Source organism: Bemisia tabaci, chromosome 2 (genome assembly GCF_918797505.1).
Source record: "Bemisia tabaci chromosome 2, PGI_BMITA_v3".
In the NCBI taxonomy this organism is placed as follows: Eukaryota; Metazoa; Arthropoda; class Insecta; order Hemiptera; family Aleyrodidae; genus Bemisia; species Bemisia tabaci.
The window spans coordinates 45,459,473-45,485,976 of record NC_092794.1 but is presented as its reverse complement, the minus strand read 5'-3'; the positions used below and the strand labels follow the sequence as shown (position 1 = coordinate 45,485,976).

The window sequence follows — 26,504 nt, the reverse complement described above, 5'->3', positions numbered from 1 at the left end:
ACGATACACCACCCCCCCCTCCCCCTAAAAAAGCTTTCACGAAGTATAGTTAATGAACTAACGCCGCGCCGGTAAGAGGATTATACGACGATCGATTCTTTTTGTGACCCTTCGAAATCTGTAGGCGCGATCTTCTTGAAGACAGCATTACGTATTATTGGAGTGTAGATCCATGTTACAAGTGCGTAAGAGGGGATCTGGTTTTTCAGCGTTGCGTATACACATTACACGGCCTTCGAGAGCATTGTCATATGGGTCACCTCCGGACGAAGTCTAAACTCGACAACAATGGAAGCGGTCTAAAGAAGACAGGTGGCAGCTAACCATAGACACAAGTAACCTTATTCTGAAAATTGAGTTGGACTCCACTGGAATTTAGAGATAAAAGCAACGATTGATTATATCCGAGATCGCAATACCAATATGTATTTTTAAGCTTAAATGCTTTGGATCGCAGGTGCATTATCGTGTTTCACTCTTCTTCATCCGAAATGCTTCTTGATAATAATTCCTGAGTGGCGTTTCTTCTTTCTCGAGACGGCTAGACATCGGCACTCGAGCCCCGGCGTGGTTACAACCCCTGTGCCAAATTGGCATGTCTGCATTTTTTCCCGCGATTAGGAGGAGGCTTGTCGGAGGAAACGGCGACAACACCAGCAAGTGTCACTGAACGAAGTCACGAACGGGGAATCACCCGCGAGTCTCGCTAGGAAATGCCTCATCTTTATTTCCACATGAGCCCTGGGAAGCATAGAGTTATACGGAGAACAGGGCTCATGTGGAAATCGAGATAGGCCCTTACGTCAGTGGACCAACCAAATGTTCGTGAGTGGATCCGAGTCGAGAGACGAGAGGAGCGCGGGAATCTGTGAGAAATGACTGTGTTAGTGTCGCATGAAGCCGTTTCTTCTCTGTGCTCTCTGTCAAAATAAGTAACTCAAGCAACATGTTTGAGGACACCTCCTCTGCATTGAGAAGGATTGTAGTTTTTAGCAGTGGCGTACAAAGGGGGAAAGCGCTGGGGGGGATCATGCCCCCTAGAATTGAAAATATTCATCTGCCCCCCCCCCTTTCAGAAATTCTTGATAGTGAGAAAAGAACTTCGTCGAGGATGATTATACCTCTCTTAATGTAGAGTCTAAATTAAAAACACCGTGTTTATTCACTTAGTATTTTCTAAAAGTTTCATTATGGAAACCACAAAATGCGGTCAAATATAGAGTTAAAAGTTCAAAAAATGTCTATATCCATCCAATGTAATGATTCGAAAGAAAAAAAATTGCTAATAAAAGTAAGTAGTAAGTTTAAAAGTAAAAAAAGCGATTTGCTGAAAGTGAAAAATAGTCGACAGGGATCGAACGAAAAATAGAAACGTGAATCGATCGACGTAAACCGATCGACACCGATTCAATGGACAAATGGACGTATTTCTACCAAACGGAACTATGTGCATTATGACGTGAGACCTGTCACGCATGTATTCTTATGGGTCTCAGGGCTCATATCCTAATGCACATAGTTCCGTTTGATAGAAATACGTCCAAATAAGTAAAAAACCGAATCAAAATCAGCGGAAAACTTGAATTTGCTTTGAAAATCTCAAATTGCGATATCTCGAAAATAGGAGCAGGTAAGTTTTTGATTTTTTTGCGATTTTAAGTCGACACGTACCATAGATTTACCCTCTGCAGACATGCAAATGAGTCAGAAATAGTATTTTCTCATTCTGAAATGAGGTTCATATGTTGTTTCTATAATGAGCCGGAAACATGTATTGCAATTAGGGTCATCGTTAGCGAAGTGCTACCTCCTGTTTTTAGTCTTAGCTTTTAGAGAGGCCACGGAAACCTCTTCCTCTTTGAGACTCGTGTGACTGAATCAAGCAAACTCACATCAACAATAGCTGGTATAGTGAGTTTATGGACACTAGAAACTTTCTGTAATACACAGCCAGCCATGACATTACTTACAATTTGTACGATACCATTTATTGAACTCGCGTGTCGTGAAATTGCCTATCAGATAAATTGAAAGAAAGTGCCTATGCCATAATCTAGCGACTCTATCGTTAACAGTGTTGTATTCAACGACCATCGATCAATACATTAGGTTATAAAGATTAAGAAGCGCTGGCGTATTGTTAATGCTTTTATTTGTGCTACGTAGGTACATTTTTCTCTCTGTTTAATAAAAATCCTGACAACGATTATGAGCGCAAACTTGGATAATTTCATTCCAAAATTGAAAACATTTCACGAGGTAGTTCCGTAACTATACTCTAAAAACTTTCGGTAGAGTTTTAGTTTTTTGCTGCTGATTCTGATTCCTATGATTGAAAATATATCTCGGGGAAATTTAGATACTGTTGGGAGAAAAATAATAAGGTGCAGTACTACAGTAGTGTCTGGAATTCTTCAAAAGCTTTACGAGATCCTGTGGATTCTCTTTCCTATCTTAGCGGATTCGCGTGCCGTGAAATCGCATATCCGATAAATTGAAGGATAAATTATTTGACATTATCTTGAAATTGCTCTCTTTATTGATCCTAATTCTTAGGCATTCTTCCTATTTCTTGCTTTTTAGTCCATTTAAATGGGGGGATAAAGCTGAGAAGGCAAAGATGTTAATGTAACAACACCGAAACTTGAGATATTGTGAGAATATCCATAGTCTAAGGCAAATTTACAAACAATTTTAAAGACGTGTAAAGTGGTTTACCTCTCTGTTAAAACAATATAACATTATTGAAAATTAGACATCATGAATTGCGAATAGGTATAATGAACCAGAAACTCCTTGTAAGGGAGCAGAAGGGCACCTCATTAAGGGAAGTTTTAGGTAGGTAGGCACAAAAAGACACCCCACCAAGGGGGTAGATCTGTAAGATACTTCCAGCTCCAAAGGGGTCTCGAGGGATCTTCCCAGCTTCAAAGGGGGGCCTATAGGGCCTCCTTGGGCAAATTGGGGCAATTTGGGAGAGGGGCGGTCTCCTCAACAAAGACGGATCCAGACACTTCCACGGATCCACTCCCCCCATATGAGGCTTCCCCCCCCCCCAAAAAAAAAAAAAAAAAAACTTTTCCAAATTTTAAAGCATTTAATATGCAATTTGAGTTAGTTTCATCATGAATAATTACCAAATCTAAGCGTCCATCCTTCTTTCTTTTGTTCCCTCCTTCTTTCTTTGTCCCTTTTTCTTCCTCCTTTTTTGCGGGCGAAAGGAGAGTGCACTCCACCTCCATCCACCCATGCTTCTCACGTTACCCCCTAGTTTTACCCATAGACATGCAGTTAGGCTTTTTCCGATTGAATTCGTCCAAATGACTTACACCAAGAGCACTTGGAGTACAGGAAAAAGCATGCCACTCACAATCAGACGGGACAAATTTTAATGACCGGATCAGATGTAATCGTCGCGTCGGAAGGTACACGAGTCACAAATCACAGAAATCAAGATTAGTGTGAATTATAGGGTGTGGTCTCACAAGGGGATGGGCCGGGGGTAAATGGGATCGATGTGGGTCTGTTTTGAAGGTTAGCATTAAATATTCACTCGGTAGCGTCCTTGAGCTTAATCGCAGACGATGTCTGGGTGCCAATCATACTTCCAGATGAAGGGTAAAAATAGGCGTATTCCCTTTCACGAGCCGCCGAGTTTAGTTCGATATGGCACTGCGGTCGCGATAAACGGCCATTAAGGTCGTACTCGCGTCCAAACACACCCCGTTTCCGCGCCAAGTGTTCGCTCGGGCTCAATCAGCGGGATTACGTGCCGTCTTTGATGAGATAATCTTCTCGATTTTCACCATTCTGGAATGGGATCCATTCACTAGAAACCAATGACAAAATTAGCTGGATTTCAAAGTGCCAAAAATAGAGGTGCTGCCAATTTGAATTTAACAGTCTGGAGGGGTTGCTACTTCAGGTCAAGGGTACGAATTTTCATATTCAGGAAAATAGAAGTAATTGGATTGAATTTAACATTGAAATTGGATCCAGAGAGAGAATGTATTATGTCTTATTCAAAAAATGACAGAGGGCAAGACTACTCAGAGCTGCGATTGTTTACGCGGCCGCCAACCACTGAAAAAACTACTCGTAAAAAATCCTAGAACAACCATGTTCAAGTTTTTTAAGAGATAAATGGATTCAAAACCCGAAACCGTAGCACCCGAAGGAGAGCGTATATTTATCTATCAAAAATTTCAACGTGATTTTTTCGATCGTTCTATTTTCTTTCAATGTAACCAAAAAAAAAAAAAAATTAAATAACATCCAAGTTTCTGAATCGTTACAATGAGGAGCAGAAAATAAAGAATGATGACACGAAGTCCCACAGAATTTATACAGTCATGTAGGCGCTAATGTGCGCCAACTGGCCGATTGCACTGCGTTTGGCGCAATGCGAGAAGTATTCACGCAGTCTTGTAGGCGCTAATGTGGGCTTTACGCCGCGCCAACCGGGACCGGCGGCGACCGCACTGTTTAGCGCAATGCGTGAAGTATTCGGACAGACTTGCAGGCGCTAATATATGTTTAACGCCGGCCGCAGTGTGTTTGGCGCGATTATTCGAATTCGTGTTGGAATAATCGCGGCATCAAATATTAGAGCTTAAAAGGCCCATGTTGTGTTTCGACGCCGTATGAGCATTCCAACGTTGCTTCGTCTCTCCCGATTAAATATTGTTTCAAAGAAAAGTTAGGAAAGTTCTTAATACCCACGACCATTATTCAATCTTTTCAATTCATTTATCATCAGAAGGTAAGACATCGATGACTTGTGTTGACATAAAAATGCGTTTATTTTTCCTACTGTTTCCTGATTTGCCAAACTTCTACCTTAAATTAACTTCATTTTAAATTCGCGCATTCCTGCAGCAGATGTTAATGTTTCTCTTCTCGCAATCCTTGTGACTTTTTCGCGCAATCTTCATGTATTTTCTTAGACCTTTCGCGCAATCCTGGATTGCCGTTCTTAAGAATTGCTGTAGAGTAGTTCCCCATTTAAGAAATATATGACAGAAAATCTGTGATGTCGCAACCTGAGATTCGTAGTTGGAAGTTGCGCAATCGATAGTCGAATCAAAATTTAAGTCATATAATTTTACTGAAATTTAATAAAAGTGTAAAAAAATCAATCCAAATTGAACAAATGTAAACAATGTTTTGATTGAAACTTACAGATAGTGAAATTTAAATTGAGATTAATTGGTTTTTTTTTTCAGTGTGTGGGGAGGTGGAAGCGCTGGAGATCGTCCTGGGAGCCGGGGCAAATCCCTCGACCCCTGACATCCACGGCGGGTACCCCGTCCACTACGCGGCTCAGATGTGCGGGCCGAGCTCCGAGATGGGCGGCGACCCCCGGCTTGGTTTGGCTGTCCTCCGGCTTCTCTTGAGACACGGTGTCAGTGTCCACGTCCAAGATCAAGATGGCAGACAGCCCATACTTTGGGCCGCTAGTGCAGGTAAACCATCATCATTTATTCTGTTCAATTTTCTGCAGGTTGATTATTAAAATTGATAAACAAAGTGATAGAAAAAGAGAAAATGGAGCGATCCTATCGGTGTAGAATAGGGGGAGGGGCGGTGGTAATGGACAAGAGAGTTAAGTAAGTAATGGATTAACTAACGGCAATCCTCGAGAGGCCCAACAGTTAGTCCCTCATATTCCCTTAGTCTATAACAACCGCATCTGTTTCAACCCATGGGATCGCTCCATTATGCCTTGTCCTTTTCTCGTTTTTTTTGGTCCATCGCTATTTTCTTATCAACTTCAATAATCAGCACACTGGTTATACTTTGGAAATTTACTATTTTTTTTATTACTTTGACTCGATTTTATCATACTTTTTTAAAATAATATTTTGATTGATCGGCTTTGGGGAAAAATAGAAGTAGCTAAGAAAATTCATTACGGCGTGTAGACTACACTCTGAAATAAGAACCCATTATTTCGGACTCATTTTGGAAACAACGCCTTAGTTATCCCGTCCAGATGGGTTTATTTATGAATGAGTCAGAGACAGTAGCTCCTATTACAAAATGCAGACGTTAAGGCACAGTTCTTAGTACACACGTTAATTTTTCACTTGAGAATTTATTTTGGAGGGATTTGACATGTTCGACAAGTTCCACATATTACAAGGAGAAAACATGTCTTTTAGAGGGCTATTTTTCACTCTGTCCTTTAGTCCGTTTAATTAAGAAACATTTTGAGCCCATATGACACAATTTGTTAATAGAGTTCATAGTATTACTCAGTCGAGTATTATCCCTTTTATTCTTTCCTCCTCGCGTTTTTCAGGAATTTTGTGTTTGGTGCGTTGAGGTCTTCTTTGACAGACACGGAAATAACCTCTGCAAGCTCGAGCAAAAAATAGTGTGTCAAAGGGCGAAAGTCATTTCAAATGACAACTTCATTCCTTGAAGTGCAGCACAATGGCAGTCGTCTTAAATGTTTAATGCATCTCTAGAAACCACGATAGAATTCTTCCGTGCTAAGGAGGAACGCCGTATGAGCCATCAGGCGCCACCAAATTTTCTCCTAAAAACAACGAATTTTCGGGAAAATTTTTGAAAATTTTCCTTCCGATTTTTCGGAGGATTTGGTTCGAAATTTGATCTACAAAGTCTGAAAATTTCAAGGAAAAATGTTCATACGTTTCTTCGAAAATAAATATTTTCCTAGAGGTAATTTGGCAACATTCGAATGCTCATATGACGTTTTTTCTCAGCACGGCAGAATTCGCCTCGAGGATTCAAACAGTTTGCAATATTGATCACGCGAGGATGATAATGATATTCAAATTGATTTTATTGATTTTATTGATTTTATTGAAATTGATTCAATATTGATTGCGTTCGATGCGCGGCTTGAACACTTGAACAGGCAGCGCAAAGTTCAATTTCTCCGAAAACTTCGAATTACTTGTAAAACTCAGTGCACAATGAGTGTGATTAATTTAAACGTGGCAATAACTCTTGCCATCGTGTAGCAGAGTTGCAATAAGTATCCGCAAAATCGACCTCCTTGTACCATGGAGAATGAAGAACATGTGGATTTCCACGAAAATTTAGCTACTCAGCGGTGCATCACGCCTCTGAACGCAAATATGTTCCTGAACATGCATGCACTTTCATAAGGGGGTCAAAAGCTGCAGTTATTGACGAGTGCGACCCCGTGTGACTTGTTGATGCGCGAGAAATTGGCGAGATTGAACTGAGCGCTTACAGTAGGCGCTTTCGATAGTTTATTGATGTCTATACCACAGAGGGTACAAAATACTCGTGAATAAAATTAATAGATGCAAAGATTGATTGGCAAAAAGCCAAAATCTGAATGGGCCAACAATGGGTCAATTGAAAAGTCAAATGCAATTAAGATGAGGGCCCTTTGACACGTTAGGGCCTCTATGCGGAGAGCAATTCTTCAGATTCCCTGGTTCCAAAAAACAAAAAACGCACAAAAATGTTTTTTCAAAGCCAGTTTAAGGCTCCTTTTTCCTTTTCGCCGACTAGGCCCAACAGACGTGCAAAGAAATGTACACATGTAAATGATAAATTGCATTTTTTTTAAATGCTACCGGGACAGCCAGCAATTAATTCAAAGCGTTTACATTTTACATTGTTTTACTTTTTCAGGAAGTGCCGATGCAATTTTAGCCCTGGTTAAAGCTGGAGCCAACGTTGAAGTTGATGACAAGGACGGACTCACAGGTACTAATCGTGTAGAGGGGCTTCAAAAAGACGAGGAGATCATTGTATAGTATTGCATGCTGCTTTAACCGCACTTTTACGTGGGCACCAAACTTTAAAAGTAAAACTAGTTATTATATCGATGGCCGAAGTGCGAAACCACGTATCTCTGTTTACGACGTTGCAGACTTCCTGCCATACTTCATTTTATCTTTGAAAAACTGGTTAACGTAATTTCTAGAAAAAAATCCTGAATTTTTTTTCTCTGTTAACGGAACATTCCGTACAAAAATCCCAAGCCAAAAGTTGGCGTTTTTCTTTCCGAAAAAATAAATAGGACTGGAAATTTTGAAAAATCACAATGAAGATACGTGGTTTTGCATTTTGGCTATCGATATGCACTACCGAACCTTTTTCGGAAGAATATGGGAGGAATTCGATTTTATTGCGGAAAAACAAACTGATTCTACGAGCTATCGCCCCCTCGTTTCATGAATTGATGAGGCCGTGTTAGATGTGGATTCAATTTCACAAAGAGAAATTGACGTGGAAGCGTGACGGTGCTACCTTTCAAACAAAGGTATTCAATCTCAGTTGCCGAAGCGCTGAAGAAACTCTGTGATTTTGACGCATTCTTAAACTACGTATGTAGGCGCCTAGAACTTTCTTTATGAGAGGTAGCACTAGAGTCCCATTTATACTGAGAATTAAGACAATATGAATCCATTTCTGATTGGTTCCCGTATTTTAGGCCTCCGCAGTGTCACAAACGGGAATAAAGATTACATTTTCACCAATTGCAAAGATTATACCTAATCTGGATTGGACCGGGGAATTACGGGTTCGGCAAGGAACAAGTGAAATGAGAGGAGGAACGGAGAGGGGAATTTGAAAATGAGTCGATCAAAGATTACGAAAAACTATCAATTTGTGTAATCTTAAAATTCCCGTTTGTGACTCCATGGGGGGGGGGGGGGTTGTTTTAACTATCAGTATAAAGGGACTCTAAGTAGCACGCCTGCTCTTATGCTTAGTCGTGACGTAGCTCATTTTCAAAATGAAGTGAAAGTTTGCCAAATCCATATAAAACTGACTCGGTCGAAAATTGGCCGAGTATTGTTTGATGATGCCACTGTGGATGAGAGAACTGGACCTGCAAGAGCGGCATTTCACCAAGACATCGGAACAACCCGAGGCAAACAACAAACCATAAATCTAGTGTAAAGATATTCTGACTGAAGCGCGTTTCGCCTTCAATTTTCAAAGTAGGCAAAACAGCCACCGACGTGGTCAAATAGTGGTATTACTCACAATGCAAACATGCGTTGAATGTCCTTGAAGTACGTAGACACACGTGCAGTGCTCACTGAAGCGCGTTTCTCCTTCACTTTGCGAAGAAGGCAAAATGATTTCCCACGTGGTCGAATGGTGGTATATTGCTTATAGAGCAAACATGCTTTCTTGGTAATACTCAATGTTTTATTATGTTTTAAACATATTTGTTTGTCACTTGGTGGACGGTAATTTTCGTTGCTAATTTGAAGATTTTCCCAGATTTTTGACGAGTTCCACTTTTGGCCTAAAAGCCATACGGCTTTTTATCAAATGCTTGAACAGGCAGTCAAAAACGAAATCGACTATTTGTCTGAATTTTAAGGAGTTTCACTTTTTGCCTAGAGGTCACAGCAACACGGCACTAAATCAAATGCCTCACTGAAATAAATATTTAAGTTTTTGTATTACTTTTGGTTAGCATAGGAAGTGAAACACAAACCAACCCAAGTTGTGTTGACTTATTGGTACGGTTTGCGGTAATTTAGCGCAGAAACCAATGGAGAGACTGGGAAACCCCAGAGACAATCGAGGGCTTGGCTTATTTTGTGTTTTACTTCCCGTATCAACCAAATTGTGGAGTTTTTTTCTGCGTAAGCTTTTCATCAAATCCGGGAACATGCAGTAAAGAATGAACTTCGACTCGGTGACTAAATGCCTGATCTGACTAATTGCATACGACATAATGTCACCTTCCGGCTAACGTATCACAAACGCTATGCGACGTTTAAACTTTTCCGCCGCCATTTAATTTTTTCAAAGAAATGGTTTAACGAGGCTGTCCAAAAATTTCTCTGAATTTTTTTTGTGCTGCCGATAAAATGCAGTGAACTTTTCAAACGGACTCAACAAAAATTTCTCTGTAAAAAAAAAAAAATAAATAAAAAGGCAGCGAAAATGTTTAAACGTCCCATGGTTGCTTGTGATACTTTGGCCGGAAGGTGACGATACATACACTAGTAACACTTTCTTTTTCTGAGAAGGCAGTTTGGCAACTTGAGCTTTATGTTGATGTGTGTAGCATTACATTGTGCCGCGAGCAGAGGTCACACGGAGTGCCTTGAAACGCTGGTCTCTCTGTGCGGGGCGGATATCGATGTAATTGACAGCAACGGGTGCACTGCTCTCTTCTACGCCGTCACCTTGGGACACGCCGACGCCACCGAGTTCCTCCTCAGCAACGGATCCCACCCCAACCGACAGGACCGCAAAGGCAGAACGTAAGCTTAAATCAACATTCGCAGTATTCGCAACACTTTCACTTCTCATATGGACTTATTCCTGTCAAACGGAACTATGTACATTAAGATATGAGCCCTGACACCCCTAAGAATCTATGCATAACAGGGCTCACGTCATAATGCAGATAGTTCCGTTTCGCATAAATACGCCCATATGAAAGTACAGCATACTCCAGATTAGCCGGATCAATTGGGACTAGACAAATATAATTTATTGGATAGTTGATAGAGAAAACAGCACTCATTTGCGTTTAAACATTAATGAATTAAAGTAAATTGCATGCTCGAAAGGCTTTCTTTTAAAAATACGCGTTCTCTTACCTTACTTGTGAATACATTCCAAAAATTTCAAAAGGGCGGGAAATTTCCACCAAAATTAGTGCTAAACAATTTCAAAATCACCCTACCAAGTTCAGTTTAACGACTGCATATTTTCACCAAATTGACTGGAAAAATCGGGAGTCTGGTGGAATGATAAAAATAAGTCAGTCATACCCAAGTCAGAGTCGTGTTTTGATGGTCGTAGCTTCCAGATTAGATTCAAATTACACCAGCTGTTCGAACGCTAAGTTTCTAGGGGTAGGTAAATAAGAAATGGAGTACCTCCAAATGTGCCTTTAAAGTGGAAACTCAAATTGTTCAGCACTACAAAAAAGCTGGTGTAGGATAAAAAATATCGATTTTCAGTTTTTCATACTTTCGAACACCAAATTTTGTACTTCAGACCTGGGAAGTTGTGATAAATCAATTTAATTGGTCAGTCGCGCTGGTCACAAAATTGTGTTTTGATGCATGACTCTTGTAAATTGGCTACAAATATTAAGATCTGTCCAAACCACAACTTTTTACGTTCAATATTACTCGAGGTACCACCCTTTGAAAAGTTGGGTTCTTGACGTCATCCACCGCGGTAGTGACGCCCTTAGTTTCTTCCACCATACTTTCATCCGCGTTTCCCTTAGAGTAACCAATGTCAATGTGTGTCTTTCTTACTGATAAAACCAAGGTGGAAGAAACCAAGGGTGTCACTACCGCGGTGGATTACGTCAAAATCTCGACTTTTCAAAGGGCGATATCTCGGTTATTATTGAGCATAGAAAGTTGTGGTTTGGTCAGATCATAATATTTGTAGATACTCTATTAGAATCAAGCATCAAAACACAATTCTGTGACCAGGGCAACTGACCCATATGAAATTTCGTATTCCAGACCTCAATCCGTTTTTTACACTTATCGGAAGAATAACGTAGCCACTAATTTACTTCATCGGGGTGTCCTAATTTTGAGTGCAAAATTTCTATAAAAATAATGTAAAAATATTTGTTTGCCAAAGCCCAGCTCATTGCGGAGCTGCCAAGGGTCAGATGGAGACGGTGCGGAAGCTAGGTGCGCATGGGGCTGACCTATGGGTGCGCAACGTGAAGGGAGACTACCCGCTCCATGAGGCCGTGGCCGCCGGCAGGGGGAGTCTTGTCCAGTGGCTCCTGGGTGCCCGCCCTGAGGCCATCAACGCCCCCAACAACGACGGCCGATGCCCCCTACATGTCGCTGCCATTAACAACAACGTCGAAATGTGTAAGGTAAGCACAGTAAAAGCTCGCCAAGTCGAACAACGGTTCAGATGAAATCCCACCTAAGTCGAATGGAGAGTATTCGATAGTGATTCGATGTATCGTTTGGTTCAAAACAATAGAACATAACCTCAAACCAAAATTTAAGGATATATTTCGGAAAAGCTGAATATGAGAAATTTCGTAGGAATTTCACTACTTTTAACCAATTAGTACTCATACGAATCAAAAATCTACCACAAAAAAACCTGTTCCGTCAAATTACTCAATTGTCTTTTGAAGCTATGTTAATGTTTTGAACCAATCGATATCGATACAATCTCACCCGCTTGATATATCGAATACTATCTATATGTTTTCAGTCTCTAGACACGTCTATGAGGCGCATTGTAAAAAACTTCGTATTAGACGAATTCGCGGTATTCCTCTCCGAAAGGAAAGCCGCTTAAGTTGAACAAAGATCTTCGAAACACTCGGCAAATTGGACGTATTTCTATTGGACGTAAAAAACGGGAGGTCAAAGCTTGATTAATGAATTTATTAAACTGGTCAAAAGTCGTGTCAGGCCGCTAAAGCTCATTTGGACTGGATATTCTAGTATAGAGGTAATATTTTTCGCTCATTTTAAATACTCGTACAATAACGTGCGCTCCATCAGTTTTTTTTAAAGAGATGGGTGTTCTTATAGGGTTTTTTTCAGCCAGAACCAGTAGTTTCTTACTGCGAAATAATGTCCAGTTAGTACCCAAACTTCATCCCGTGGAATGCATCCTTGTGAGTAAATGCATTCAAACAGGATGCGGATGCAGAATTTTCTTTGTGCATCATTTCATTCAAGCCTTCATGAATGTCTTATCTTTAAACCGCAGATAATTTTGGACCATCAAGGATTGGTGAACCCAGTGATGAGAACAGCACGGGGCCAGCTGATGACACCACTGGACGCAGCTCTGCATAAAGGCAATCGTGCCTGTGCCAAATATCTCCAACTTCACGGAGGCGTTCCTGCAAGCAAACTCACCAGCCATTCAGCGGCATTGCGTGGACCTCACAGGTAATGTATGAACTCATGGTGGTGATTTCATGGAGGGCCGATTGTTGAATTTTTGTGCTTTGAAACAAGATCAAGGTGGAATAGAGCCATGTGGTTGGTCGCATTTGGCCAGGTTTATAGGAGTGCTGTCGCGGTTACGAGCTTGTGATTGGCTGGATAATCGACTGGTCATCAATCACTTAGATGCGCTTTTAGCTTGTTTATTATTCGGACGGTCGGAGCTCAACATTTTACCACGTCATTCTTATAACCAACCAATCGCATGGCTCAATTCCATATTTGTTGCATTGCTTCAAAAGCAACTACAAAGAGAGGGATGATAATGATAAATTATATTTTTTAAAGTATATATGCAACGTCGCAAATCTAAATAGCAGTGCTTCTGTTTCAACCATTAAGACATCAAGGAAATATAAGAGACATAGAGACATAGATATAAGAGACATTTTCTGTATATTTATTTAAAAGTAGAATAGCACACGGGTAAAATGAAAACAGAAGTCGAGACTCGCAGATTTTTACGGTATTAATCAGCGATATGACAACAACGTAAGAATTTTTCCTGACAAAATTCAAAAAATAATTATCAAAAACAACTAATAAAAAAATTTCATCGTCTTCGTCTTTGTACTTAAATGTTTTGCATTTAATAGGAGGAGTATCGTTTATTAGTTACGTAGAGAGATATTAACTTTTGAGGACACGGCAAACCAAAACGCCTTCAATTCAGTTTGATACTGTGCAATACTCGAAAGGCCGAATAGTTGCATTGCTCATTTGGACTTTCTTTGACCGTTTTTGCGGTTAATTTATCCACATTTTTCTGCCTGTTCTTGGGAAACTGAATTGTGAGCTCATGAAAATTGATATTTTTATATTGAATTATGTACTTATTTATTCTGGTATCTGCGAATATTGTACCGTGAATATTGTACATTTTTTGACGAGCGCACATCCGTAGAAATGTCGTTTGTTTGTCTGAAGAAACATTAAATTACTTTCTTATATTTATTTGATTGGATGAGTATTTTCTTCTCATGAGTTAATACCTAAAATTAGCTGGAATCAGTGTGAAGGTGTGCATTTCCAATATTATATTTGTTTTTAAAAACAAAATTAAAACCAATATTCATGTCATTTCTTGATTGTTTTTATGATCTTCCCTACGAATATTCTATCACAATTTCAAGTAATAAACTTAATTTAATTCCTTTCAAAGAATTGAAATAGACGCAACATTTTTGAAACTTTTCTCAGTTGAAAGAAGTGTTTTCAGAATGCAGCCATCGTCAAATCACATTTTGAATGCATTTTTGAGAAGTTAAACATTGAACTTTCACAATTTAACTAAATCTGTTGCGTTTTATTATTTTTTTGTAAGCTTATCAGAATTGATGTTTTTTTTACTTTTTTCCTCTTCCAGGGCAGAATCGATTTCGGACCAAATGAATACGCCAGATAATCTCACAGTACCTGCTTTACCCCGAGGAGCAAAATCCTTATCTTCCAGTCCAGTAGTTTTAGATACAAAAAGTCGAACAGTTCAGGTGCGCCTTGAGACTCCAATGAAAGTTTGAACATTTTTTGAAAATTTTAACTTAAAATTTTTAAAATAAAACTTCAATTGCAATCTCAGTTTTATAAGATGTGCGTGCACATGTGTATTAGTAATCTAGGAGTTATACTATGAAAGGAAAGAGAGACAAATTGACCCAATATCTAATCGTTTACCTAATAACTAATTCTGCGTCAACCAGTGAATTTTTTGAGCACACATTATCTTTAAGGTACTTCACCTATGGATTGTTATCCTGGATTTTTTTTAAAAATTGCTCCATAAAAGAGAACAAATAAAAGGTTCCTTTGGATGGTATATTGTTCTATCCAAAATACAAGGGCTTCCCCTCCATTCCCCGGATTAAAATTGCACGTCTAGATAGGGTTTTGTGAGTACCCTTCAGTTAATTTTGAACATTATTAAATGTTATGAAAGTGGGATGTCAAAAATTCCTGCTGAAACTTTTTTTTCTTCAATTTCAGTAGTTTTTCTAAGCTCAAGGGCTTATCAAGCTCTTTTTTCTATCGGCTCAATAAGTTCAATTTAAAAGCAATTCAATCCATAGTTTGATCTATTCCATTATGAAGTTATGTTTAAAAATTAATGAAGCATGTTTTTACCACGTATTCCTGTAAAATACATCTGTTCAGGCAGAATCCAAACGGCATATATACCATTTCACTTATCGTACTCATATTCTTCTTATTTTTTAGGTTAGAATTAGAGAAGACGTTAGACATAGGCGACAATCCGAATATCCCAGCGGAGATGAGCGTAGGCGAAGGAAACGTAGAGTTAGGCATTCAAGAAATTCAGACAACAGTTCGGACCTAGAAACGAAAGAATTAGAGGATACTAGAAGACGACGAAGTAAAACAAAAAATAGAAGTAGGAAAGGAAGCAGAGGCAAACACAAAGAAGGTGATGAAGAGGATGGGAGGCATAGCGAGAGTAGTTACAGCAGCAGCGAAGAGTCTAGCGGAAGTGACCAAGATTCACAAACCGGAAATCAATCTAGGAGGAAAACAAGCGTAAGCATCGAGAGGCGAACCACAGAGAGCAAAACAGACCAGAACAACGCAACTAAAAGTGCCAACTTCGAAGTTAAAATCAAAACGGACGAATCGTCGGACGCGCGGAAGAGTCAACCGGAAACGGGGAAAACAACCGGAAACCAAGCACCGGAAGTGCGGAAACAGACGAGCCGGAAGAGCACGAAAGAGGAAACGAAAGTCGTGAAGAAGGAAGTGGTGGAGCGGACTGGTGATACGGAGAAGTCAGAAAAGAAGGAGACGAAAACGAAAACGACCAAGTCCGAGAAAACGGAAAAGAAAGAAACGGTGAACGGCGAGCATCAGGCTACGGATCGACCGGAATCGGAAGTGGCGGCTGCTGAAACCGGAAACGCGGTGCCGGAGATAACGGAAGGTGAAAGTTCAAGGGTTGAACCTGAGGATGCGGCCTCCATAGAGGACGCGGTGACCCGGCAAGTGGTCACCGCTGAGGTCCACCAGGAACACGAGGAAAATGGCCAAAGAGCCGAAACAAAAGACAGCGGGGAAGAAAAAGAGCTAGTCCTCCAGCCGGAAGTGCAAAATTCGGACGTCGGAAACGGCGAAGGTACTAGCCAGAACAACACAACTGCAACGGAGATCGTTTCAAAACTCGAGGAGTCCAAGCGAGAAACTTCAGAAACGAAACGTGAAAAGCGGTCCACGTTCGAGGGTACGGAGTACGGCACAAAAAACGACGAGAACGGTGAAAAATTCTACGAGAACTCGACGAAAGAGGAGGTCGTGGAGGTCTTCGGGCAGAAGGTAGACATCGACACGAATTACACGAAGGACGAGAGACCCAGAGACGAATCCAAGCCCAACGTTGTCTCCGGCGAGATCGAGTTCGGGCAAGTGGAAAGGACCCCGGCCGACCAAACGGCGAGCAACGAGCAGAGCGATGCGAGCGAGAGGTTAGGAAAGGATGATGTCGAGTCCGAACGCGAGAGGGCGTTCTCGATCGTCCCGGATTTGCAGAAGAGGCGGGAGTCGCAGAGCTTCCGGGTGCTCTCGGATGAAGATGCTGAGTCGTCCCAGCCTGTTGATTCCGGCTTCGAGCCCTCGCCTAGGAGGCATAAGTCGACGGAGAGAGGTAATTATTTCATTTAGACTAGAGTTTTATCAGCCCTCTGGACTCGAAATCTTTTCTGCGGGCTGATTATTGAAATTGATAGGCAAATTGATAGACATTGAAGACATAGAAAGTATGGAGCGATCCTGTTGGTTGAAACGAGTGGTTGTTATAGACTAAGGGGAAAAATGATGGACTTACTACAGGGTCTCTCGTGGGTTGCCTTCAGTTAGTCTATTACTTACCTCCTTTGTCCAATGCAACCACCCGCTTCCACCAATAGGATCGCTTTATTTTCAGTTAGTCATCTTTGTCTATAGCTTTGTCTATCAATTTCAATAATCAGCCCGCTGCAGATCGATTGTTGAAACCGATAGACAAAGAAGACAAAAGGCGTATGGAGGGATCCTATTGGCGGAAGCGGGTGGTTGCAATGAACAAAGGAGGCAGATAATAGACTACTTAACGGCAACCCATGAGAGACCCTATAGTTAGTTCATCGTTTTCTCCCTCAGATCCTTGGGAACACCTACTTCAGCCAATAGGATCGCTCCATTCTCCCTATGTCTTCTTTGTCTATCGCTTTGTCTATCAATTTCAGCAATCACCTTGCTGGATCTATATCCTCTCAGCGGGCTATTTATTGAATTTGATAGACATAGCGATAGACAAAGCAGACAAGGGGAAAATGGAGCAATCCTTAGGTTAAAACGGAGGCTGTAATAGACTAAAGGAAAAAAGGATGGACTAACCTTGGAGCCTTTTACTTGAGTTGCCGTAGGCTAATTCATCATTTTCCCCATTAACTATTAGAGCCACCTATTTCAACCGATAGGATAGCTCCATTTTCTTTTTACTGTATCTTTGTTTATTAATTTTAATAATTAGCCACCAGATCTGTAACGAGAGTGCGCGAAACTTTTTGAAAATCTTAAGACTTTTTTGACCGTCACAGCAATGATCTGGCGTAAAATTATGTGAAAACATTTTGGGATGAAAAAACCAAACGCTCAACAACAAAACACTAGACAGGGTAATAACATAAATTATGAAATACAATACATCAATGGCTTAGGAACAATATCTGCAAACTGACGGTTTCACGGGACGAAGGAGGACTTCACCATTTTTGTAATTTTGAGAATAGGTTTGCAATTTTTTCATACATTTAAAGGTCATTACAGCGGTCCACGTAGCCCTTGAAACACCCTTAAAAATGAGACTAATGGAGTCGGCACAATATGAGAATAGAGCAAGGGGCTGGAGTGACGGACGCGCGTTGATAACGGCGCAGTGATACAACTATTCGTGCTTGATGGATGACCGTGTTGCATCTGAAAAATTGAAGGCGCGATCGCGCGAGGCGTAAACTCGCAATGCTCTGCGCTCTGCTGCCAATGAAGTATCACTCAGATTTGGGTGTAAAGTTAAAAAACGAGGCCCGATTAGGAGAACCGAACAAGGCTATAAAAAGACAAAAAAACCTGAAACGTTTCGGCTATTTAGGCAGCCATTCTCAATGGGACAAATTGATTTTTTTAAAAAACAAATTGATTGGTTTTGTATTTGTAATTTTGTTTTATTTTGTCCCATTGATATCGGCCGCGTAATCACCGAGAAGTTCCGGATTATATTCATACTTTCTCTGCTTTGTTTATCAAATGTTACCATTGTTTTCCCCTTACATTTGGACAACGTTTAATAGAAAGGAACCATCCCACATAAAGTTGAAACTGGGAAAAAGAGGTTTGAAGTTTTATTTCTCAATAAGGCTCAATGTAGAAAATAAACTTTGGCCCCTCTTAACAGAGATAATTTTCTTCCTTGACTTTTGAGTTTTTGGCAGGGGAAATATATACGACTATTGAAACTCGAAAACATTCTTAACTCAATTTTTTCGAAAATGTGGGTTGGTTCCCTTCTGATTAACTCTATCCATTTACTCTTACGAATTTTAGTTAGTGAAACGGCTGTAGCCAAAAGGATCGTGCTGGGACGGTCCAATTTTATCTCTTCAAGGTTCTGCAGCTCGCTGGATTCTCAAAATAACTGAAAATTTATTTTATCATATGTTTATTAATTTTTCCGCGTTCACAGGCAAGTCGCGAATTAAAAGGGGGAAAAGCACGATCTCGCAAAGTCAAAAGAAAGATAAGGAAAAGGAGAGGGACGACGAGGAAGAGCCGAATATTAATGTGGTCTCGGTGACGCAAGCTGTACAAAATAGCGTAAGAAAGTAAGTATACAGTTCAATCGTTAATCCTTAGACATACTAATAAAACCGCAACGAAACGAGACGCTCGTGCTGGCTTTGAATCAAGTTTATCTTGAGATAGAACAGAGAGGTCCGCGTGTTTACAAAACGAATGCAAACCGTCCTAATCCTTGAATCAAGGAAATTGATCTTCCTTATCAACGACCTTGATCACATTGGACTTATAAATAGTCAAAGGATGCGACACAAAATAAGCAGGAAATGTTGAATTTACGGACAAGAACAATCCGACTGCTGTACTAGTCTTCCGATTCACGTTAAATAATTCTCAGAGCGTTTTGGAGATCGACTTTATTGTTTGATTATTCCTGAATTCTAGCACGGAACACGCCAATGTAAATCGTTACTATGATACCTAATAATAGGCTATTCCCAGATTAAATATGAGATTTATTGCAGGCCAGTTTTGCCTAGTGGTCAGCGCGTCGGACTCTAGGTAAACTCCTGTGGTCCCAGGTTTGAACCCCGGTAGTAGCGTCAAATTATCATGGAACGGACGAGTGGATCTGCAGAATCAGATTCTACTAGGCCTTAATCCTAAAAAAATTGGAAAGCCTGGAGCATGGATGTGTCAAACCTCCCTAATTTCTACGGACAATATCTCTATATGTTTTGGGGATAAACAATATACATTTATTTCAGCGGGGGTTTTTTCCATCCATGATCAGCGATCCGAATGACTCATCCGTGTTTATACTTTGTAAATTAATTTTACTCGCATTTATAGGTATCATTTGGAGAGGCGAATATTCAATGAGCTTTTGGAACTCAAGCGATTGCAAATTCGAGCAGGGAAAAGTAATGAGCAAGTGATGGTGAAGCGGTTAGTTGATGAGTACAAAAAGGCTGGTCTGATCGTCGGTTTGAGGCAGTATGACGGGGCTTATTCTTTCAAACACTTCGAGCGGTATCTCTATGGTAAGAGTATTTTACATATTATATTGAACATGTAGGTAGCTACTACTTAAGATAGCTAATTAGAAAATACGGAGGTAGAAGAGTTAAGATCGCAGAGGTTGATTGCATTGTATGAATAGCTGAAGTCAGGAAATGCGTATCAATGTTTGCAGTCATGCAAATCTCTGCTCATGTTTAAGTTTTTGTAAAAAAAAATCAAAGGTTTCTCTTGGATTGCTCAGGGGATTGCCTTTCCTCATTCAAAAATATTTACCAACAATTTCAATATTTATCTGCGTTTTTGAGGTAACGAGACTTTATGTGAACTTAAATTCTTGTTCTTATACATTTTTTGGTCAACATTTCAGTGTTGTAGTATTGAGCTTTATTAACATGTTTCCGAAGTTTTTTTTTTTCATTTTTATTTTTTAAACGTGAAACTAAAAAAATGTGCAATCCATTTAAACAAGCTGTCTGTTGCTTCTTTCATTTTAAAATCATTTTTCCTCTTTCTTTTTTCTCCTGCGTGTAGGTTTGGACGAATGAGCGTTTAACAGAGAAAAATAATATTTTTTCCGTCTAAAGGACAGTGTGAATCGTGAAATCATAAAACGTCTTAGTATGAAAGAGGTTGAATTTTGAAATTGATTTTTAATAAAAAGTACTAACAATGTATGAATTCGATAAAACATGACGGGAAATAGGATACATTGCGATGTTAATTCTCCGCGCATTCCACTCTTACAAACTACTTTTATTAAAGTAGACTTAGTGCGATGAACCAGTGGCGGTGTTTTAAGTTGGCAACACTGTTATTCTTCCATTCAAATCCCTTAAATATATCGATTTTAGGTGAGATGATTAGATTGTTTTACATACATTTAAATGGAGAAAAAGAGTGTTGCCAACTTTCAAAAATTGACTCTGCGATGAACTCACTGTAAGGCATGCTTTCAAATAGATCAAGCCTGTTTTTCTCGCGCAAATTCTTCCATGCGACATTCCAAAGGAAAACTTTTTGTTTCAGACCAGTTACGGCTTCTGCAGTCATCAGACAAGAAGCTGATACCCCGGATTAAGTCTTCAGATAACCTCGACAAATTAACTGCAGCCCTTAGAAGAACGAGAGCAGGCAAAACAATCTTAGAAAATATCCCCGACAACCCCATGCTATGCACTCATTGCACACACCGCTGTTACCACACCACGCATGCGTACACCGGAATCCCATGCGCTGCCTACAGTAAGTAATGCGATAACAACTTGATGGAAAAGTAGATTGTACTGCACGGAGAAAAAACTTCGGTTCGTTTGGAACACCAAAGTTTTCAGTCAAGGTAACTGGATTGTAGTTTGTAGCAATGGGAATCAAATAAAACATCATCATGATGCTTAAATGATCACCAGAGGTACAAGAAGGTCTTCAATGATCATCAATACAGTATTGCCGGGTTGGTATGCAATCCGTTGGACTTTTCTCATATAGAAACTAGCTTTCTCTGACCCGTATAACGTCCAGGTACAGATATTAAAGCGGTGACCTCATCATGATCCGGTAACATCAGGTATTCTGATGATCATTCAAGATTTTTCAAGACTGAATTTTGCTATCAGGAACTAAAATTTCTAGCTCATCCGTAAAAAAACTCTTATGTGCATAGGAAAACTAATGCTACATACGTTGTTTCTAAACTGAGCCAGGAATTTTACTCCCAAATTGCAAAATGTACAGTCCATTCGATCATTTTCAATGAGGAACAGCTACATCGATGACCAAAGTGCGGAAATCACTATTGTGGTGTTTCAACATTTCCACTCCAATGCCATCCTTTCGATAAAAAAGAAGCCAACTTTATACTTTAAAATTAGTAAAGAATATTCTGCTATTCGAGTAGAAAAATCAAGGCAGTGTTCAGAAAATTCCGTTGCCTTGTTTTCTAAAGGAAAAACGAAGTATGAGAAGAAGTCTCCAACGTCGTATTCGTGCTCTCGCACTTTAGCCGTCGAATCTAGCTCATTTTACACGTCATTTGTGCGGTCAATTTGCCAATGCGAATGCCTCATTGGATGAGACATAAATATTAGTTCCTCATCTTAAAGTGCAGTCCAAATAATTTTTTTTTCTCTTATGCGCTGCAATTTTTCATGCGTTTCGCTTTCCAGTTGCGAAGATGAATCACCACCAGATGCCAAAACCGACAACGGTGGGACGGAGAAACGGATTTTTGCCGCAAATCGAAGGCGGGAAAAAGCAGCGGTCGCAGGAAGCCGGAACAGACATCGCAAAATATCTTCGAAACGTGGATCCAACCCGACCGGTCACCTTGGAGCTGAGCCATGGCCCAGAGAGACAGGTCATCTCACTGCCCACCGAGAAACTAGACAAAAATAAAAGATACTACGTCACTTTCACAATCAAAGGGGGCGCCGATAGCGAGAAGGACGAGAACAAGCACCATCATTCTTCCAGCATGTAAACATTTTTATCTCCAGGGCAACTCTGGCATCATAGACTGATTTAGTGACTGCGTCATTCGATATTACATCGAAATCTCGGTTCAAACCAAAACAAACTATCATTACCTCGTGTACGACTTCATGAGTTAATTGTACTAATTTATTGGAATTTAGTCATTGGCCGGTCATAAATCAATTAAATACTCATCAAATACGAGAAATTTCGATTTTGAGAAACACTTTGACGCATTTAAAATTATAGCGCAAAGGGCGCGAATTAGAACTGTGTTTGTTGCAAATGACGTAGCCACTAAATCAGTCTATGCGCTGAGAAAAATTACTTCGTTGCTGGGCCGGATTTACCTATACTTGCTGCTCACGGGCCGCTTGTATTTTGCCGCCCCTTCTCATTCCTTTTGAAACATCGATACAAACCATTAAGTGAACGTGCCGGAGGAGTAGGGGTTCATGAAACGCGTTTACTCCTGTTGGGCACATTTATTGTGAAAGCCGTGTCAACACCAGCAAAATTTCACGGAACTTTGCGCAAAAATCAAGTTCCGTAAACCTATCTCTGTATAAACGAGGCCTTTCATTTATAAGAAAAGATTGAAAAAATTATGAAAGAATAAACATGAATGTGGTTAAATGATTTTAATTTCCGCCACCGCGCCAACCGCACTGTTTTTAGCGCAATGCGTGAAGTATCCCAACAGTCTTGTAGGCGCTATGCGTTTCACGCCGACCGCCACTGGCCGCACTGTTTTTGACGCAATGCGTGAAGTATTCATGGAGTCTTGTAGGCGCTAACATGTGTATCATGCTGACCGGCACGCCGAGGGCTATTCTTTTCCATCTCAAGTCCTCGTCATCATTGGTCTCTGCGCCGCACCGCTCCAAGCCAAATTGCGTGTTTGGTTTCTCTCTCCATCAGACTAATGAAAGGCGGTGTCTCTTGTACCACCGAAAGACGAACAAATTAGAAGTTACTATACTTAAACTCTTAGGAGATGAGAGATGTTTTCGCCTTTACTTGTTTGTAATTTTTTTCTCAATCAGATCTTTTCTTGATACCTACATTTGAAAAAAATTTGCCGGCCCCTAAATTCGCCGCCATAGGCCGCGGCCCATAAAATCCGGCCCTGCTATGTTGGTATAACAGGGATGGACCCACTGATAGTTTTCCTAGGACGTCAAAAAATAGTGAAATTCCACTAGCATTAACAAGAAAATCGATAATAGGAATTCCTGCGAGGGAAACAGACAGGTACGGCACGGTCTGCTTTTTCATCGGAATTCAGCTGGACAGTCCAAGAAATTTTTTTCAGTGAGGAGTAATGTCACCCTTGGTGCGAGCACTTCCGGTAGGGAATCAGTAAGAGACTACTAAACTATTTCGCGTTTTTGTTCATCAATGCAAAGAGGGTGATAATAAGGTCCACTGGAAATAAAAGCTGCCAATTCTGACACACGAGCATTTACTAAACTCTAAACGGGTGTCACATCACGCACCGACCGAGTATAATTCACTATATTGGTCAACTTATGGTCCAATTTTTGTTATTTAAGGTCTAGTGTCTGGTCTATCTAGCGTGCCTGTATGGAAGTTTTGTTGTTTTCCCTAATTAGGGAGAGTATTGCCTCTCAATATTTTTTTATTACAGAAAAAGAATGCCGCTCGATAATTGGCTGGCAAGTTTTGGGTCTCTCTGGTATTGCTTCGACGATGTCTATGTATTTAATAAAGTTATTTTTTAACCTTCTGGAAAAGATCTCGGACGTTATATTTTAACAAATAAGAAATTGATCTTAATAACATCTCTCGTAGCATTAATTCTTCGCTCTCCGTCTGCGAGTTCATCAAAAAGTTTTATTTTTTTTATTTCTAGATAAGTAGAACGTAGTGCATTAGCCTTATAGTTAGTGCTATATATTCTACTCAATCATTTATAATATACATGTTTTGAGGAAATAATTTCGGAGTTCCCTAATAATGAAAATTTTTACAGTTAATTTTGTTGGCTTGGAATCGGAGGTCTGAGGGTTTGCGTATCCTAATTTTTATTTATGAGACGTATTATACTCCATAAAATCAATGCGAAATGAGTATTTCGTTGTTCTTAATTTTAAGAATACTTTAATTACTTTTCCTCAATCAATGGTGCGTACTTACTTAACAAGAATAAGCTTTAAGATCATGGTATAAGGTGGCTTATTTTCTAAGTCCTCCAAGTGTTCCTTGTGCTTATTTTTTAACTTCCCTGCATTTACTTTAATTCGGTAGAAAATTGTGTTTTTATCTTGTAGAAGTGACCTTCAACTTCAGCACTGAATAAATTATTCAGATTTTATTTTCAAATTTTAGAAAATTATATACGTAAGAGAATTTTAAATGTTAAGACATGAAATATAAAGCGGAATAGGAGGAGGCACATTTTCCTCATTTGGTTAGTGCAGATTTGCGAAACATCTTGCGAATATTCTTGAGAATTTTTATACAGTTTCGCATCACATTATCAGTGGTTAAAGGTAGAAGAATCGTAACTACATTTTTCCGTTCCGAGGTAACACAAGAAAACTGCCTGCGATTGAGAATATGAATAAATCGATTTTACACACACACACGCAAATAAAGTTGGTTACATGGCTGTAGCTCCAATTTGCTGATTTTATAATTGCAGTATTTTTTTTTAGTAATGTTATGTAAATGATGCGAAAAAGTATCGTCCAACAATTTCTCGTTTTGGTAAAGTCTCATTGCAGGGAATGCAAGAAAATATAATGGAGAAATATGACTCCAGTTTTACTGAGTCTTATCAAGTTGTGACTAAGAAAAACAAAAATTGAAGTTGTACTCTCCAATCAGTTTATTTATTAATATTACATTTTTTCACATTTAAAGCATTGTTTCACCATACTTGATGCATTTTTGAGAGGAGAAAAAGTACAAGTACACAACACTAGTGTCGACCTAATTTTAAACGGTTTTTTCTAAAATGTGACTGAGTTCCTTTCTGCTTAGCTCAGTTCACTCCAGGTCATTCGCCTCGTCTCCCATTCATATTTTGACGTCCTTTATGTCGCGCAAAATGTTTCTTCCACACTCAAAATAATTAAGATCCATGATTTAATGTTGTGGTAAACATGAATATCATAAAAATCTTATCTATGAATAAGTTTAGTTTTAAAAAATTTATTTTTGTTACAATGGTACAAAATAATAAATGTAGAACTCTAGCGGTACGACCCGATCTCGTCATTGTAATTATATAAATGTGCAATAATTTTTGTTGGCAATAAAAATTATTTTTGTTCATTAAACTAGATTGATCTGGTATGACATTCTTATTTGATTCCTTCCCTTGATGATGCCTCTCGTTATGCAAATGAAATATACAGTTGAAATCAAGGAATTAGTCATAGAGCAAATTTTCTGCAGAACCAATGTATTCATTGCATGCACGGAAAGTTGACATGAATCATGATCAATCTTTACTTCGCTAAACGCTAATTTTGTGGTTTGTATCGTCTTGTCAGATGTCAGGCACGCTAGTGTCGTTAGTGGGTGCGAAAGGAATCTAGGGACTACGTTCCAAATCTAAAGGGTTTGTAAATATTTCCATGTTAAATTTGATAAAACAAAGAGGATCAGGGCTGAATTTAGGATTATTTTGCTTCTAAGTGCAGTCTTTGGCGTGAGTTCCCCTAAATCCATTGGCGATTTTGGAAGTTTGCAACACTGTTTTTCCTCCTTATAAAGGCTTTAAAAATGTCGATTGGCCTCACCAAGAATCGATTGTTTTATATACATTTAAATGGAGAAAAAACAGTGTTGCCAACTTTCAAATATCGCCACTGCCTAAATCTGAACCTTCCCTGAGATGAAGGGAGGACACAGGCAAAGTCGATTAGCTTGATATCATGCTAAATCAGTACGATATCATGTCGAATCAGTATGATATCATACTGGTTCAAAAATAGCGGTATGATGCCATGTAAGTAGGTATGATATCATATATGGGCGAATGTCTATTATGACTTATTCAGGCTTAGTTTCTAAATTTCCTTTAATTGACATTTATTTTTTGGGACATTATTATGGACATAGCTCTCTTTATAGTTTCTCACAGATTGAATCAAATTACTAAGAAGAGTTTTTAAAAATGTAGCAAAAAAAACTGAAAAATTTCTCACAGAAATTGGCATTTTAACAAGGGAAACTAAAAAATGTCTAAATGTTCATGGGATGTTTTTCTTGCAAACATCAGTGCTGCAAAGCACTAATAATAAAGTTCGAGAA

The 26,504-nt window shown here is 39.5% G+C and overlaps 1 protein-coding gene across 2 annotated transcripts in view; it reads left to right on the top strand.

Moving 5' to 3' along the window:
- The window catches only part of LOC109040134 (uncharacterized), a 42,636-nt gene extending 16,132 nt beyond the window's left edge, over positions 1 to 26,504 (top strand). For both annotated transcript variants that reach the window (XM_072297397.1, XM_072297396.1), the window contains exons 4-14: positions 5,226 to 5,465; positions 7,642 to 7,716; positions 10,049 to 10,247; positions 11,602 to 11,848; positions 12,709 to 12,893; positions 14,317 to 14,440; positions 15,165 to 16,596; positions 18,673 to 18,811; positions 19,578 to 19,768; positions 20,775 to 20,990; positions 21,911 to 26,504. In XM_072297397.1, the coding sequence (XP_072153498.1) occupies positions 5,226 to 5,465; positions 7,642 to 7,716; positions 10,049 to 10,247; positions 11,602 to 11,848; positions 12,709 to 12,893; positions 14,317 to 14,440; positions 15,165 to 16,596; positions 18,673 to 18,811; positions 19,578 to 19,768; positions 20,775 to 20,990; positions 21,911 to 22,224 (3,362 nt within the window). In that variant the 3' untranslated portion in view covers positions 22,225 to 26,504. The remainder of the gene's footprint in view (positions 1 to 5,225; positions 5,466 to 7,641; positions 7,717 to 10,048; positions 10,248 to 11,601; positions 11,849 to 12,708; positions 12,894 to 14,316; positions 14,441 to 15,164; positions 16,597 to 18,672; positions 18,812 to 19,577; positions 19,769 to 20,774; positions 20,991 to 21,910) is intronic.